Source organism: Leptinotarsa decemlineata, unplaced genomic scaffold (assembly GCF_025532065.1).
Source record: "Leptinotarsa decemlineata unplaced genomic scaffold, Ldec_3_MD MMD2_tig00000199_RagTag_RagTag, whole genome shotgun sequence".
Lineage (NCBI taxonomy): Eukaryota > Metazoa > Arthropoda > Insecta > Coleoptera > Chrysomelidae > Leptinotarsa > Leptinotarsa decemlineata.
Genome location: NW_027412544.1, coordinates 8,842,276 through 8,861,066, shown reverse-complemented (window position 1 = coordinate 8,861,066; position 18,791 = coordinate 8,842,276). Strand labels below are relative to the sequence as shown.

At 32.7% G+C, this 18,791-nt stretch overlaps 1 protein-coding gene across 2 annotated transcripts; it reads right to left on the bottom strand.

Moving 5' to 3' along the window:
* Nucleotides 1-2,693: 2,693 nt before the first annotated feature.
* On the bottom strand, nt 2,694-3,996 carry LOC141481411 (uncharacterized). 2 transcript variants are annotated; one of them, XM_074172898.1, is made up of 2 exons: nt 3,314-3,996; nt 2,694-3,254 (listed from the first exon to the last, which is right to left on the bottom strand). In XM_074172898.1, the coding sequence occupies exons 1-2, from the start codon at nt 3,350-3,352 to the stop codon at nt 2,919-2,921; spliced, it is 375 nt and encodes a 124-aa protein (XP_074028999.1). In that variant the 5' UTR covers nt 3,353-3,996; the 3' UTR covers nt 2,694-2,918. The 2 variants fall into 2 exon arrangements, 1 of the variants encoding a protein (XP_074028999.1); XR_012464946.1 differs by having other exon boundaries at nt 2,698-3,254; nt 3,314-3,986.
* Between the last annotated feature and the right edge of the window lie 14,795 nt (nt 3,997-18,791).

Genomic DNA, 18,791 nt, shown 5'->3' with positions numbered 1-18,791 from the left:
TATTAGTAACTTCAAGCTTTTCACTCAGAAATAAAGAAAAATGAATTCTGCAAAAATTAATGAAGTTTTGACAAGATTGACACTTGAAGACGAAAATAATTGGTTTTCGGATGAAGAAGACGAACTTCCCAACATCATTATCGGAGGAGATTATAACATCGGAGGAGAAATCGATATATTCGATGTAGTACAAGATGGTGGAGCCATAGCTGCTGCTGATAATTTGCAGGATATTGATGGTGTAATGGATCCGGAACTTGAAGATGAAGGCATTGATGATGATCCAGCGACAGACAATGGCAACATTATAATAGGGAGACGGTGGATGAACATTAGTGAGACAGTGGAAAATAATTTAGATCTGTACTGTGTGACGGACTCTCATGTGCGTATACGAACCATTAATGATAGCATCCACACATTATGTTGGTGTTGTTTTAGATTTTATTCCCATCGAAATAGAAATAATGGAGGCGAATTTGAACATATGGATTTACATTACACTATATCGATGATGGAAATAACACAAACTTGGTGTGAATAATGTGACAGACCTTTGACAAATTTTCGCCGTTTAGATGCGTGCATTATTTGTAACAATGTCCCTCCACAATGAAATGTTATAATAAATATCATTGATTTCACTATTGTTGATGTTATTTTAATAATGAACTTTTTGATGGAGAAGAAAAGTCCTTCTCAAAAAATATGATTGACACAATATACATGATAAACTAAAGTATATTGTTAAGACATCCAAGTTTTTATTAGTGAGTTGATTTCGATTATATCTTTCAATGATTCGTGGGGGAAGAGATAACATAAATCGCTATGACAATCCAATTCTGAAACATTTTTATTACCATTTAACTAGTTTAGTGATGTAACAATGTGTCTAAATAAGGGGTTGGTTGGGTAACAGGATGAATTTTTTTCTTAAAAAAATAATTGTATTCTAGTTGACGATTCGAATTCAATTGAATTCTTCTTCAGAGCTCAAAAAGTAGTTTTTTCGTGTTGATGATATTAATAATTTAAAACCTATCAGAGATAGTAGATACATATTTGAAAAATAAAAATCATTGCAACAACAAATTTTCGAGACAACATCAACACAAAACGAGATGAAACAAACAAATGGCTTTATCTTTATAATCATCATTCATGTTTCACATTGAATTTTGTATTGAACTTACCTAATTTTTTTCTAACATCTATAAGTGATAGATATGAGTAATCAGTTTTCAATAAAATAATGTCTTAGGTTGAACACTGCCCCCAAACCACGCAGTATTCCGTGTGCACCAACCAAATTATGTACACTCCGAGTACACTAGCGTAACCTAACCATTCTGATCATCATCGATAACGACTATTTCAGGATCTGGAGAATCAGCTATCATAATGATTTCTGGGGGGTCGGCGAATTGATTTTGTTCAATTTCTTCGTCCATATACGGTTCCATAAGGTCAGGGCTGGGTGAATCCCGAAAGATTGGAAAAAATTCATTCATCACACCAAAGTCGGCGTCGAAATCATTTGGGTCGTCAAATAGACCGTATTCGTCAGCGTCGAATTCGAAACCACGGTTCTCATCCAAATCAATTGTGGTGTCTGAATATCCATCAAAGTAGTTGTCCACACCCGTTGAATTGATAATTTCAACTTGAATGTCTCCATAAGCTGAATCCTCAGAAGGAACGAAATATGGTTCACTCGTTGAATCGGCTTCTTGCACAACCGGTGTTACTTGATTCATGATGAGGGAACAAGTGGTCTGTTACTTGCAGTGTGAAGCTGAAAATCTCCAATCTTTCGACATTGACAATGAATGACATCACAAATCCTTGGGATATTTTGTGTCACATGACCTCAATATATGAACACAACTTATTTATATCTCATATGACCTTGTGTTATGAAATGTCATATACCCTCCGACATGGAGTTTTGGCCTTCGTTTTACTTGATTCATTATGAGGGAACAAGTGGTCAGTTACTTGCAATGTGAAGCTGAAAACTTCCAATCTTTCGACATTGACAATGAATAACATCACAAATCCTTGGGATATTTGTGTCATATGACCTTTATCTATAAACACAACTTTGCGTGTCTCATGATTTTGTATTATGATCAAGTCATATAATCTCAGACATGAAGTTTTGAAACTCCGATCATTCGAGTTTAACATTGAATGACATCACTGAGATATTTATATCTTATGAAATGTCATATACCCTCTGACATGGAGTTTTAACCCTAACGATTGACTTTGTTTTCGACAGATAACTTTTGAATGTAATGAATGATAATCTCATTCTGTTTTCTGAAAAATAACCATTGATTTGACTTCATCTGAGTCATCCATCTCAATATAGGATGTAGAATTTTTTTGATCTGTGGCATTGACGACATTTAATAATCAATGCTACAATCATTTTAATTTTTTCAGAGATTGAAAATAACTTTCTAATTGTTACTTTTATATATTTTTTAAATAATCAGATTTGCACTTTTAGTTATGAGTAGAAAGTAACATACATAAATATTATTTGTTTTTTACAAATAAAAATGACAAATCATTACTTTCCTTATTTATTTTTCAAAATATAAAATATACTTTTTTACATATTAATAGAAATTGTATTACATAACTTTATTTTGTTTTTTTTTAAACTAAATGATTAACTGATACGTTCATTATTCATTTTTTCAAATATGAATAACCAATTTTACACTTTTAAATATGACTAGAAAGTGACATTCACATGTCACTTTCTTAGCAACATACAAAAAAAAATATTTACAAAAGATTTATTGGGGGAGATTTCTCGACACGATTGCACTGAATAAGAAAATAATATAGAAAATATTATGATACATGAATTGCAAATGTATAGGGAAAGATAAAAATTTTTACAAGAGATGTAAGATGGAATTTTCATGTATCTTCTTGCTGAAGATATCCAATTGTCGAATTTTGGGAGAAAGTTTTTTCATGTGAACAGATCTCTCTCGTTGAGCTGCTCTCATTTGTTCACATTCCACTTTGAGGAGAGAAACTTGCTCTTCCAGTTCAACAAGTTTTTCCCTCTTCGCTCTATATTCCGTTTCGAAGCCATTGTAAACGTGATACATCTCTAGAAATTTGTATCTCCTGGATCTCATAAATGAAAACCAATCGTCTGATTTTTCGAGGTCAATCGTTGGGGGAGGCGTGCTTTCAGAGCTAACGTTGTCGTATTCAGGAACCTGTGGAATAAAAGGATATGATGAACTAACATCTTGTTGCGTTGAGTAATGATAATTACCTGATGGAGTGATGTAGAAGGTTCTGCTACGACTTCCATCTCTCTCACTTTTATCGACTTGTCTTTATCCCTTTTTTCGTGTTTTGTGTTTTCGTGTTTTGTGTCTCCTTCTAGATGGCGACTTCGAGCTAGACTTTTTAGACTTCTTCGCCTTCTTCATTATTTTTTCATCACTCTCCATTTTTTTTCTTTTCCGTCTCTCAAGGTCATCATCCGAACTGTTCTGAATGATTGAACTATGTGGAGATCCCATATTCTTCGAATATGTTTCCTCCATCTCTAATATGTTACTCACAACAGTTTGTGATAAGTTCGGAAGTGACTCATCAAGATTCTGGGTGTGAGTCGCCATCACATTATCAATGTTTGAGGGATTGTCATTCATCTCCACATGGTTTGGATTGAATCCATTTAAAAATGATTTAGCATTGTGCATCTGCTGAATGGAAGTCATCACCGGTTGTGGTATCTCCCCGCCTTCCTGAATGATCACGTTCTGGTGGACAATTACATCCCTGCGCTCCATTTCACACATTTCTGATCGGTTCACAGAGCTTGATGGTTTTAATAAAGCTTCTTTCAACAAAGACATGGTTCTGAAATCAAAAAATAATAGACAATATAATATGATTAAATTTAATTAGCTAACAAAAAAGTTTTCATCTTTTCTTTTCATCACATTCATACAAAACAGTGGAAATCTTTCAGAAAAAGCAATTTCAAAAGAGGTAACTATATACGAAGAAGTAACTTCAATCACAATGTACCCTTTCTAAAACAACTACTTTCAAAAAAACATTGAATTACATGAAACAAAAATTATATTCAAATCAATTACTTTCATATGAACACTGAATCACACAAAAAAATACTTTATAGAAAAACTTCAACTGCTAAGAATCGTTGATGATTATTGGGTTGCTTGAGTCAACTATATCACTTGACTTGACTGTGTCACTGCAAGTTAGTTCGATGGGTAAGAGATACTAAAACAGAATGATGTGTTGTCCCTTCTGATTCTGTTCTGGTGTTTGGAAAGGTCAGCCCTTTCTGGTAGGGGTTGAATTCGAGTCTTATGATTCGTCCCAACGATACAAAATTGAAAATGGAAGAAAAGTGTAGTAAGAGTTTATTATTGGTAGAAACTAATTTGAGATTTTACAATTGTCCAGAGTGCAGGGTCATATAATCACAAAATTGTTAGAATTCCGTCTTTATCACCCTATAAAACTTCTCGAATGTCCTGATGGACATTTCGAGGACATTTCGACGGTTTCTACCTCAATTATGTCAATGCACCTCTGAACGTGCTAATGAATTTTACGGTCAGGGTTTCCTACCCGAATTTTTTTTCAAACAAACCATTCAACCTCTTGCATCCCTTCAATAAAATAATATTGCCTAGACACGCTATAAAAGTTCCTGAATGGACTCTTCGAGGGTTTCTATCTCAAATATGCCAATGCACTTCTGAACGTGCTAATGGATTTTACGGTCGAGGTTTCCAACCCGAAATTTTTTATTCAAATAACCAAACATCCTTTGACATCCCTTCAATAAAATAATGAAATTGACTAGACTACAACACCATATAATCATAAAATATTTTCTCTCCAAAATTAACCAAACAACCTTTTTCATCCCTTCAATAAAAGAATGAAAATTGTCTAGACATCAACAGCATATAATGATAAAATATTTTTTCTCCAAATAACCAAACATCTTCTCGCTTCCCTTCAATAAAATAATGAAATTGTCTAGACTTCAGAGACATATAATCATAAATTTTTGTTTGAATATCGATATTTTCTACCCACAAAGTTACAAAACTTAGATACTAAACATCCTTTTTTCCCAAAAATGCCGAATACGTGCAATTGTCAGTTTTGGAATAAAATATAATAATTGAATATTTTTTTGTAAATCATATACTCGCGCTAAACTGTGACTCAATCACTTATGAACATGAAATCTTAATTCTAATTTATAGTAACATCACAAACGATTTGAACGATTCTTATCGTCAAATATGAATTTTCCAAAATGTTAAAAGCAAAAATTAGATTTGTAAAATTCAATTACCCGATTGCTCTTCCAATAATGCAATAAGGAGATCTAGGTTTTCATCGATGGTATTGTTGGAATCTTTCATTACTTCCAAAAGAATTCTCAGATTATGTTGGGAGCTTGTTTGATAAAATTCAATATCGGAATGACCCCAAGGTAATGTTTTGGTAGTATTCGGAATTATGAATCTTTTATCATCGTTATGCGACAGAGCGACTTTATTACACATCAAAGTATAAATATCATGTAAATCACTTCTGAATACATTCATCTTTCGCAATATTGTTCCACCTGTTTCAACAATCCTAATGTAATCGTCAATTGAAATCCGATTTTTAATCACGGATTTTTTGACACCCTTAGCCCTTTTAATTTCATTTGACACACTTTGGATGTGATATGCTTTTGCTCCAGTCCCATGAAAACTAATTATAGGATCATTTGGAAGTTCGTCTTTCATATTTCCAATTACCGACTTCTTAACTGGCACATGGAACTTATTATCCAACGCATAGTTGGAAGTGTCAAATTTATCAACATTCTCAATGATAAATTCATGAAAATTATCTGTCATTATTTTCAAAATCAAAGAGTCTGTGTCGGTGTCGAGAAGAGAAGAACGTGATCCGAAATGTTTTTTAATAACATCATAGAAAAAGTCGTAAATGACAGTTTTCGACATATCCAATATACTAAACCCCAGATACAATGGTTTGTTGTAACAAACCTTAACTTTATTCATATGTATGACTACAAAGTCTTCTGCAATTATGGATAATGTTTTGAAATTAGGGCGAGCTCCCCGTATAGATTCCCAATGTGTAACAATTCGAATGTCTCTCCTGTTGTAAACATTTTCCAAAGTTTTCCCATAAATAAAGTTCTCAAACTTATTGGTGGCTTCATTTCTCAGTTTAGTATTTAAATCGATATATTTTTTCAACCATTGTGACTGATCGAATCTGAGAACTCTATGGGGACTAATCAGTTTTAAACCATTACGAAGCGCCTGTTTCAAATTTCTATAATGAACGATATATTTATTTTTATCATTCAAATTAGGTATGAGTTTGGCTATTTTAGACTTTGACCCAGGCGGTATGATACTTTCAACCAAAAATGGTAAGTCTGAATGTAAATCGTGCATTTCAACGGGGTAATGAATATCAACTTCAAGAATGTATCCTTGAGAATTTTCATCTGGAATACTGACGATATCTAGTTTACTTATTTCATCGGAGGTCAACCATGTGAACCCTCCAAAAGGTAGTGATTGAGACATGCTATGACCATACAGATTTGTTGCATCCAAATACATGATAAATGATGAAGCTTCATTAGGATTATAATTTGGAAGGAATTGATTATTTGCAATGTGCTGTCTCTCCGAACATTGACTAACATCGCCACGAATACCTTTTTGAAAAAAATGCACCATGTCTATATCAGTTAATAATTCCAACTTGATGCCTGTATATTTCCACATAGCGTCCCAAGAAAGACCTGGAGATGTGAAATAATGTGCAGGATCCAATTTATATGTACTCAAACTCATGTTTCTGAAATTTTCAAAAATATCACACAGTAATAGAACATCTGATTTTAAGTAAATATCAGAATATTCACCCAAATCATGACAATTGAATGTTTTCCATACCTGCTTCACTCTATCATATTCATTATCAGAAATATGTCTTTCATTCAGTTTGTCAAAAAAGTCCGCCTTCGATGGTATAGATGAATAATGCAATTTATCTAAAGAATCTATGAAAGTGTATGGAAAAACACCTTTCTGTCTCATAAGTTTAAATTTATCATTTTCTGGAAAATGTTTTCTCATTTCCACAAAACGTTTCTCATCTAAATTATCGCCCAACTCTTGAAGAGATGCACTCATAAATTTGAAACTATCAATGAACCTTGATTTCAAAAATACTTTTTTCAATTGCCCATCAAAAGAGCACTTTATGAGATATGAGAAAGCGTATGGTTCATGAAGATAGGTTCGATTTGTGAAAGACTTAGCAGGATTTGGCTCATTTGTGTGCAGTGGTTTAAGGATTGATTCAAAATCAGCATACACTGTGAATGGAACTCTCAACTGTTTCTCAATATTTTCAAATTTCAAAATATTCTCAGGTACGCATTCACCGAATTTATCAACTCTGAATTTTGGGGTTGGTGTTGTTGTCGATATGTGATTACAATCATTCAATTGATGTCGCAATAAACCCCGCTCATTACTAAAGTATAATAAACAACCACCACATAAATATTTTCTATGTTCATGTGCTGATATTTGAGATGATACTAATCTCGATAAATCTTTAATCCAACAATAATGACTGTTACCAGAATTATCCATTATATTCAGCAGATTCACATGACTATTAAATCTACGTTTCGAATAATGTAACGGGCCTACAACATCATATGAATCTTTACCGTTTTTGAAACATTTTTCTAAACCATAAACATTGATAGAGCAATCATTCATAATCTCAAATTTAGGAATATCTTTCAACTTTACTGGAAAATCCATACCTGCTACATTCAACACGGTAGAGAAGTGAGGATAAGATGAAATTTCACACACTCTCACACTGGCAGGATACAGAGCTGAAGTTACAGCCCATGCAAAACAGTATTGATCTTGATTAATAACATTCACAACACTTTTCTTCAACTCAATGAATTTGGGTAACTTGATATAAGAAGAGCCTCCAAGGGGACTATACTTGTTGACATTTACTTCCATAAACAGAATTTCCTCGATAGTCCAACCTGAAAATTTATTTTCTCTTCACATCTAATAACCAATTTTTTGAATACATCACTTACCTGCATCTCGATGTTGAAATTCCATTGCTTCAGCAGTTGAAGCATCATTAGATTGATCGACAACTTGATTGGGACTATTGAATGATTTTACTTCTAAATTATCCTTAGTTTGGAGATAGTAACGTCCAAACACCTCCATATTGACTTTCACACTTTTATGGATAACTAACACTTCTTCGATTCATTGAAAAATGTTGGGTAATCAATGTGATGGTTTTGACTATCCACTCTAAAGCTCACAATTCTACACTTGAATGCTGTGCGTATGATTTTAACACCGTCCCCATATTGAATACATGCATTTGTTCTATGTTGCAAAGTCCTCCGATGAATATTCATCTGATCACTTGCAATATTCAAATTGCAACACAAACAGGTTTGCATTTCTGGAGATAATGGAGCGTTTAACCTAGGCCTCTTCGACATTGATGGTCCTTCATTATTTGCAAGAATACATGATTCTCGCTGATGACGACGCAAGTTATCACTCCGAGTGAAACTATTTCCACATTCACTACACGTATACATCTTTTATATAATACCACACGATTATGATGAGAATACGGACAAAAAAGAAACATTCACAACACACATGTTATATGTGCATAACCCCCCACTCCAATCCAAGGTAAATCTATGTCATTTTATTAAATATCACTCAAACTCAAGGTAATACATCAGTAATATCGTTCAAAATTTTTCCCAAGGTCATATGACGTGTTCGAAACTCGAAATCGTTTAGGAAATTTCCAAGGTCATGTGACCATGCAAGGCCAAATCATAGCTGTACAGTAAAAAGGGGTTCACGGTCATGACATCACACACATCTCAATGCCAGTCATGGGCGGAGAGTAAAAAAGGGGTTTCACCTCATTATGTTACACACAACTCAAGGTCAACTCATAGGCGGAGAATAAAAAAACGAATCAAGGTCACAGTCAGTGTTGTGGATCTGGGGGGGCATACACTTGGGGGGAGGTCCAGACCCGTCTTTCCCCCTCTACTTACGATTCGATCACCGCCGAAACGCTCACAAGAATATCTGATCAATAGAATATTCTCTACTGGAATTTGTCCTTCACACTTCAAACTGAGCATTGTAAAACCTTTCTTTAAAAAAGGAGAAAAGACAAAACCGGAGAACTATAGTCCCGTGTCACTCATAACGAATATAACAAACATTTTTGAAAAAATAATCAAAGGTCGAATGACACAATGTCTGGATAAATATCAAATGATCTCAGATAGACAATATGGGTTCAGCCAGGGAAAATCCACCCAGGACGCAATTGCGAAAATCACATATAAAATATACGAGGGAATCGAAGATGGATTAATGACAATTGGTATATTTCTCGAGGCATCCGATACAGTTAATCATGAACTGCTTCTAGGTGCCTTGGAGGAATTAGGATTTAGTGGTATCGTGCTCAAATTATTCAGAAATTACTTATCAAATAGGAAACAGTCAGTACAAATTAAAGACAAAATGAGTACTCAACAAACAATCACATGTGGAGTACCACAAGGTACCGTCTTAGGACCCATTCTCTTCACTATTTATGCTGGAGTGTGGAGGAAAAATCTACAGCTTTGCTGACGACACAGTTGTGTTATACAAAGATGATTCATGGGGCAACCTGAAAAGCAAAATCGAGTTAGATTTTGGAAGTGTTTTGAAATGGTTTGACCAGAATTACCTCGCAGTAAACTATGACAAGACCAAGTTCATGCCATTTGCCATCTACAAAAACAATTTACCTCAGTATGAAACGATTTTAATTCAAAGAAATGATAACAGTCGAACTTATCCATTCCACAATTAGTTTTGAACATTTGGGAATAACATTAGATCGACACTTGAAATGGGATATACACGCTCAGAATATCGTTAATACTCTAAGGTACATGCTCCCAAAATTCAAATATTTGGTGAACATTTTGAATACTCACCATATGAAGGTTCTGTACCACGCATTAATAGAATCAAAATTACAATATGGGATATTAGGGTGGGGAGACATAGCAGATATCCACCTAAAAAAATTGAAATTTTGCAAAAAAGATTCCTAAAAATAATATTCAAGAGACCGTATAGGTATCCTACAGACGAATTATATAAAGAATCGAAATGCTTCGATCTGAAAAAATCATTTTTTTATAGCATTTTAGTTAACCTACATAGAAACAAACACGAACTGAAAACAATAGAACATAAATACACAACAAGACTAAAAAGCAATTCTGATATTTGTACGAAATCCTCAAAAACAGCGGTAGGACAACTTACCTCGCACCTCGGCTTTTCAACTTCTTACATGAAAGTTCGAAGGATCTCATCACTCACATCAACTCTATCACTTCAATCAGAAAAAACTAAAATGGTACACATTTAAACTAGACACAAAAATAATTCACGATATATTAAGAGTACGGAACAATTAAATGAAAATAAAAGGGTTATTTCCCCTATGTTGACTACAATATTGAAAAAATTATAAAAATACCTCTACATCAAACAACAAAATTTATGAATGAACAGAAAAAAACCCCACACACAACCTAGGTTTCTGTGCGTCTCCCCGTTTATTCGTGGAAATCATCGAAGAAACTGATATTCATTATTGTACTTAGAGTGATACAGAAACTTATACTCACAACAATAAGTATTAGTACTATTACATTGTTAATATAATATTGTCCAACTTAGGAGTGTTCTCTATATGCATCATCATTATTATTGCCCATGCACAAGTTTGTGAGTCTTCTTTTATTAATTCACCATTGTTATATATATATATATATATATATATATATATATATATATATATATATATATATATATATATATATAGATTTGAAATCTTGGTAAATAAATATTATCATAATTATTATTATAATCTGTACCTAAATTGGCAGTGACAGTTTTTCTTCTAATCATGATATTAAAAATTGAAAAAAAAATCAATAATTTTCACATTTTATGGAGTTGGGTTACCTCAACAACCGAAAACAAATAAACTTTGCATTACGTTATTGAATGGCGAAAAACACATATGTAATGTGGCCCTACTTTGATTTGAAATCTTGGTAAATAAATATTATCATAATTATTATTATAATCTGTACCTAAATTGGCAGTGACAGTTTTTCTTCTAATCATGATATTAAAAATTGAAAAAAAAATCAATAATTTTCACATTTTATGGAGTTGGGTTACCTCAACAACCGAAAACAAATAAACTTTGCATTACGTTATTGAATCGCGAAAAACACATATGTAATGTGGCCCTACTTTGATTTGAAATCTTGGTAAATAAATATTATCATAATTATTATTATAATCTGTACCTAAATTGGCAGTGACAGTTTTTCTTCTAATTATGATATTAAATATTGAAAAAAAAATCAATAATTTTCACATTTTATGGAGTAGGTTACCTCAACAACCGAAAACAAATAAACTTTGCATTACGTTATTGAATGACGAAAAACACATATGTAATGTGGTCCTACTTTGAAGAAAATATTTTTGGAAAATAGTGTCAAAATTATGTAGCCTGCAACAGTAGTGCAAATTACAATTTTTTTCCAAAATATGAAAATTACTCGTATCAGCTGAAATTTTGCAAAAAAGGCAAACAACTCATTTATGAAACTATTTCTTCAAATATTTTTCGAAATTATGTTTATCTCTTCAATTGAAATTCAACAAATAATGAGAGTCACATCAGTTACTTTTTATCTGATCAAAGCAGAAGTTGGTGTCGGCGTCAAGTTTCAAATAAATCTATTAGTAAAAAAATCTCACAATGTAGGCATAATTAATTGTTTTTAGTACTAATCACTTTCGATTGCAAAATTACCTTCTGAGAACGCTTTCCAATCATTTTTACTAAATATATAGAAATTACATTAAATATGTTTGAAACGGCAACCCACAGAAGTCGAATATTGAGTGAGCTAGGGATTAACGGGATATTACCTTTTAACGTCTGTATCCTAGTACATATAACATCACCAGTGGGATATAGCTTTGATATAATTTCTCCAAATTCCTTCTAAGCCTGTGGTACCAAGATAAATAATTTATATCACTGATTATTTATTCAGTGAAGGCAGGGATCTGTATGATATCTGTAAAAATTAACCCTCATTCACAGGCGAATCTTCATTTTGAAAAGTATTAATTAAATCTCAGGCTCAAGAAAATCGAGGTTAACCCATACGACAAAATGTTTTGTTTCTAATCTACAAGATGGGGTAAGAATTTGACGATTATGGTTTATAAATTACTAGCGATCCGCCCCGGCTCAGCACGGGCCCACTGCTGATATTAAATATAAATTTACCCACCAGAAATTTGAGGACATGGAGAAACAGTGATGAAAAGATAATTTTGTTTTATCAACTTGCCTTTTGTCCCCGCGCCTGGCGACCCAGTTGGAATATTTGAAAATCCTTTCTTATTGCACATCTACAACATAGTCTCTTCATACAAAATTTCAGCCTACGAAAATGCAGCGGTAAGAATAAATAGTGATGAAAAGGTAATTTTGATATGTAAAAGCGTCCCTTTTATCCCCACTGGGGGTGCCTCAGTTGGAATATGAAAATCCTTTCCTATTTCATATCTACATCATAAAACGAACCTACATACAAAATTTCATCCTCCGAAAATATAGCGGAACGCTTTTCTTTCACCCTCACGGGAGGCACCCCAACTGTAATATTTGAAAATCCTTTCTTAGTGCGCATCTAAGACCTAAGAAGCAACTATATACCAAATTTGAGATTCTTAGGACTTACCAGTACGGAGAAACAGATAAATGAGTGAGTGACTTTCGCATTTATAAGAATAGATGCTTTTGATAATAACAATTTACAAACTTCCTGAATACAACTGCTGCCATGGATAACTGTAGTTGCTTTCACATAGTATCATTAGGTCACCTTATTGCATAATACTTACCAATCTTATAATCATGTACCGGAAATAGAGATTTTTAGAATTATATTATCATAAAATAAATATTATTTGAATTTATCAACTACTTGAGATTTATAAGTACTCAAGGTCACATTAGTCTAATCAACAAGTTCAAAAACATGAAAAATAGAGACAAAGGTCCTAAAAATATGAGCGATAGCTCATTCGATTCGGAATCACCTCTAGAAAAATGTTTTTGGAGGATTTTGGTGCAGGTAAAAAATTGTAATTGTTATTAACAAAATAAGATTAAGAAAAATGGTATTTAGTTTTTCGTTAATAACTCAAAAAATATTAATATTTAGGCAATTTTGAAAAGAGCTCGTTAAAGAGGACTAACTTTCCGTTAAAAAAGTACCGAATCCCGAAACTCTATCTCCATTATTTATAATTTTGATTTGATTTTGAAAATAGGGTTCCACGCGGCTGTTACGCGTGGAACCCTATTTTCAATATATATATATATATATATATATATATATATATATATATATATATATATATATATTAATTATGATTTTTTATAACTATTGCAAAATGTAATATCTAAAAGTTGTCGATGAATTTTTTTTAATTGATATTCAGCTGTCTGTTTTCACATTAAACAATGGCAGTTATCAACATAGGATATGAATTTTTTACGTGATTTGTTTATTAAATTGTTTTAAACAATATTTTTGAAAATTTTTTTTGCTATTTTGTTTTCTAGAGAAAATTATGATTAAAAATTTTTTTTCTCAATTCTAATTTTTAATTGTTTAAAATCGATTTTTTTATATATCGCTTGTTTAAATAATCAGTTAAGAAATAATTTTGCTTTGTAAAATCATAATTTACACTTTTAAATAGTTTGGATTTTTTTTATTTATTATTTAATTTTTCATTAGTTTAACAATTTGTTATAAACAAATATTGACCAACGTTATTTTTTTTTCTGAAGCAGAAAAAATTATAAAAACAGGTATATATAAAAAAGTGCCATACATTTTTTTTCGAATTTATTATAATACTTTCTAATATTATACGATACGGTATTGAAAAAAAAATTTATGGACCTTTTTATATATAGCTGTTTTTATAAAAAATATAACGTTGGTCGATATTTGTTCATAACAAATTGTTAAACCAATAAACAATTAAATAATAAATGATTTTTTTGCCAAACTATTTAAAAGTGTAAATTATGATTTTTAGAAGCAAAATTATTTCTTAACTAATTATTTAAACAATCGAAATATAAAAAAATCGATTTTAAACAATTGAAAATTAAAATTAGGATTTTTTTATCATATTTATCTCTAGACAACAAAAAAGCAAAAAAAATTTTTCAAAAATATTGAATTTTTCTATTTGTTAAAACAATTTGATGAACAAATTACGTAAAAAATTCATATCCTATGTTAATAACTGCCATTGTTTAATGTGAAAACAGACATAGCTAAATATCAATTGAAAAAAAAATTTATCAACAATTTTCAGATATTTCATTTTGCAATAGTTATAAAAAATCATAATTAACAAATTAATAAATTTTTATGAACTTTTATCGCAGGATCGCATGAAGTATACATATCAAAAGGGCTCCACGAAGTTTAAAATTTATAGGCCAATTATTTATACCTTTTATCCCATTATTTATGCCAACGGATATTGGGAAAAAATTTGTTAGTTAACAATTAAATAACTTTTTGAAAAATGGTGATAAAACTTTTTTTTCTACGGGACTCGATTCATTCAAGTGTTAAGAAAATACTAGATTTTTTTTAAATTTTTGAAATGACATTTTATGTTATAAAAAAATATTTCTTTTGATAAACTCTCTTTAGCGGCAGCGCGCGCATGCCGTAACAGCCGCGCGGAACCCTATTTTCAACGTCAAATTAAAATTATAAATAATGGAGATAGAGTTTCGGGGTTCGCGACTTTTTTATCGGAAATTTCTTCCTCTTTAACGAGCTTTTTTCAAAATTGCTTAAATATTAATATTTTTTGAGTTATTAACGAAAAACTAAATACCATTTTTTTTAATCTTATTTTGTTAATAACAATTGCAATTTTCTACCTGCACCAAAATCCTTCAAAAAATTTTTCTAGAGGTGATTCCGAATCGAATGAGCTATCGCTCATATTTTTAGGACCTTTATCTCTATTTTTCATGTTTTTGAACTTGTTGATTAGACTACATACTTGGGCTCTGATCATCAATTACTTACTATATTTTTTTATGTAAAAGTTGTAATTGAACTTATTGAAAATAATGAACGATATAAGTGATTGAGAAGGATAACTTTCTGCATATGCTTGGTCAAGATTTCTGTCATGTTACAGACGATATTATAATTATTATTTTTCAAATAGGGTTTGGCGATCAAGCATTTTACCAGTTTTTAAACTTCCAGCCTATCTTCTCCAAACCTTATAAAGTCTTATGCATGTAAGGTAACAATGAAAGATTATCAAAGAGACACAATACCAAAAACAACAAATATCCAGGGAGGTAAAGCATCTTCTTTTACCTACAATGGCGTTGAGTTTGTATGGAGGTTTTTCAGCATAATCAAAGAACTGTCACCACTCACAGATACTTTGAAACATGGTTGGCAATCTAGGTTGCCTCACTGGTCAGATATCATCGGTCTACAAGCCACGTATTTTCATGATTTTCGCAATTCCTCGTCAATTGACGACGCCCAATGGGCTTAAATAGTTATATAGGTTATATTGCTCGAAGTTACATAAATTAATACAGTCCATTTTCAAAACGTTTTCTTATATTATTCAAGCTGTGATCAGCCATTGGCATTTCTGAATAATTTTCTGTCGCAACTTTTATGGATTTGGAAAACTTTCGCTCAAAAACTGTCTGTTTTTTCGTTAATAAGCTATCGCACCCCTACGAACGACAACCCTCAGAAGTCGAAACTTGTGCGAGCTAAGGATGAACGAGGTCTTACCTTTTAACGTGTGATTCCTAACACGGGTTGGACGATAGAAGGTGAAAATCAATCGTTCACACTAGGGTTCAAACCATCGACCAACACGGCAGTCAATTCGAGAGGGTGAACAAACCACCCACGTCGAACCGACTGGCTACCGACCGACCTAACACACGCTAACATTGAAATGTGGCTATTCCCCATCCTGGTGGAATTTTATTTCGTTTTCTATCAACTTGTCATCATTTTTTGAAATATGTATAATATTATGACTTACACATTCTTGCAATATAATTAAGTATGTGTCTTCGTTGATATTGCCTGCAATTATGAATAGTTTAACGATATGATTACAATGTAATTTTGGCCTAAATTTTAAATTTTTGTGAAGTTTTTGAATGTGTTTTCATCTCCAAATGAAGATTCTCATCACTCCAGTAACGACAATGATCTCTATTTATGGAAGTACACTCTTCTGGAAAACATGTATTGTATAGTAGGTTTCGTTCATTGGTCAATTTTTCGCTAAACTGAAACGTTTAAGTCATCTACTGATGATGCAATTTGTTTCATGAAACGAGAGTCGAGAGACATTATTTTTGTTATTTTGGGAGAGAACAGTTTACAATAGATTAACTTTGACCCAGAAATTCCAATTATACCTATCATGTTTTCTGTTGTGAACAAATTCGATCTTCTAAATCTATCCATTTGACTGTTTAGCATATTGACGGCTCACCTTTTGATATGGGTGATTTATGTTAAAAATTTCACCAGCTCAGCACATTAATTGTTTTGATGGAAGGTTGTAACTATATCTATATATGGAACAGTGAACACAGGAGGATGAAGCTTGTCGCTCACTTGTCCGGCACAGCACAGTACGGTCCGTCCCGTCAAAATACGGATAGGATTGGAACAATGAAAATAAATAGACAACCGCCCACTAGCCCGGCACGACACAGCCAAGAGCGTCCGCCGCCGGAAAGGATTCCAGCTCTCCGATCCTGTCCGGCAAATAACGGTACGTGCTGTGACGGACTGGCCAAGTGAGCGCGTCGCCAGCCATCTCTTGCCAGCATCAACTTGTCCAAACGTGCCTGGGAATCTGTCTCTCTGTTTTGCTATTCCATCAGTTGACAGCACAGTGTCAGACGGTACCTATAAACTTAACTGGGAAAAATTAAGTTGCTTGTTAAGGCAGGCTCTAGAATATCCAAAAGTTCTGAAAATTTGCCTGTAGTCATTCAGAAATACTGGAAAAATGTCTCCTCGTCTTCTTTCAGGTCGTTGAAAAGATGATGAAACTCTCCCAGATTTGCCCTTTTGATTAATGGGATGGACCCACAACATTTTTTTCGTGACTATTTTCTTCTACAATCAATAATGCGGCCACTATAATGACGTCTCCTTCATCAGAGCTGCTAGTGATAGACATGTTTCTGTCACCGCTCGATGTCAACTGAAATTTCCTTGAAATCGAACGAACAGCACCTTCAGTGAGCTGGTTGTAGCTGGACAAGTGGGCGACAAGCTTAGGTAATAATTTGTTGGATGAAGTGATAGTGTCCAAGTATCTAATTTTTGTTCTGCCATAACTAACTCCAACAAAAACTACATTGCAGAAACTACATCCTTTTCAAAACATTTTCAGAGTGGTCACTCATTAAGTGACTTCTCAATTTTTTTAATTTCCATTATTTGTTATTCTTGAGTATATTCATGGATGGTACAAACCTCTTAATTGGATAAGCAAAGTGGTCTGATCCACTTTGCTTATCCAATTGACCTTATTAAGTGATGCGACCCCATGGTTCTGAGTTCCTTCTGCATTTTCATTTTTAGGACATAATTGTCCATCTTATATTTCTTCATAGCTGATTCTTCATTCTGGAGCCCCAACTTCATATAGGAAGACTGGAAATCTCTTTTCGGCCATATTCTGGAAATCAGTTTCTCATTTACCAAAAATGAAAATGCAAAAGGAACTCAGAAAGATAGGTTATTTATTTATTAGCAAATGTCAAATTGTCAAATGTCATTATTTTACCGCAGTTGGCAACCACGGGGTCGCATCACTTAATAAGGTCAATTACACTTTGCTTATCCAACTGGTAATCAACTGTATCACCTGATCTCTCACAAATGTATTTCTTTTTTGAATAATGATCCTGCGTATATAGTAACAGAGAACTGTTAGGAATTGAAGATTACTAATCACGGACAACGAAAATAACATGAGAAGCTTTAGATAATCAGTCGAATTTTCTATAGATTATTTGAAAGTCGTTATTTGGTAATTATGTTCCTAATGTTGTTGTTTTTTTTTGAAAAATTCGTAGAGGTAATACAGGCCAAAAGACTTTTCAAATGATTTATCACTTGGCCCTCCCCCATGGAAAAAATATCTGGTGACCGCTAGGATGTGAAGTTTTGATCTATTATAATAGCCAATGAATGTATCTTATAACCACAACTTTAAGATTGAGATAATCTTCAATAATAATCAGAGGTGATATCATGATGATTAACATGAATACAGCATTTAGGACAAGGACGGATTTAGATATAAATTTCGGGGAGTGGAGTGAATTTCGGGGGTATAACTTTCAAGGGTTAATTTTCGGAGAGGGTAATGTATATA

Excerpts from the sequence above, each read along its gene's own strand:
- LOC141481411 (XM_074172898.1), bottom strand. The coding sequence starts at position 3,352 with ATGGAAGTCGTAGCAGAACCTTCTACATCACTCCATCAG. Across the intron at positions 3,255-3,313 it reads CTTCTACATCACTCCATCAG|GTTCCTGAATACGACAACGT; the intron begins GTAATTATCATT and ends TTTATTCCACAG.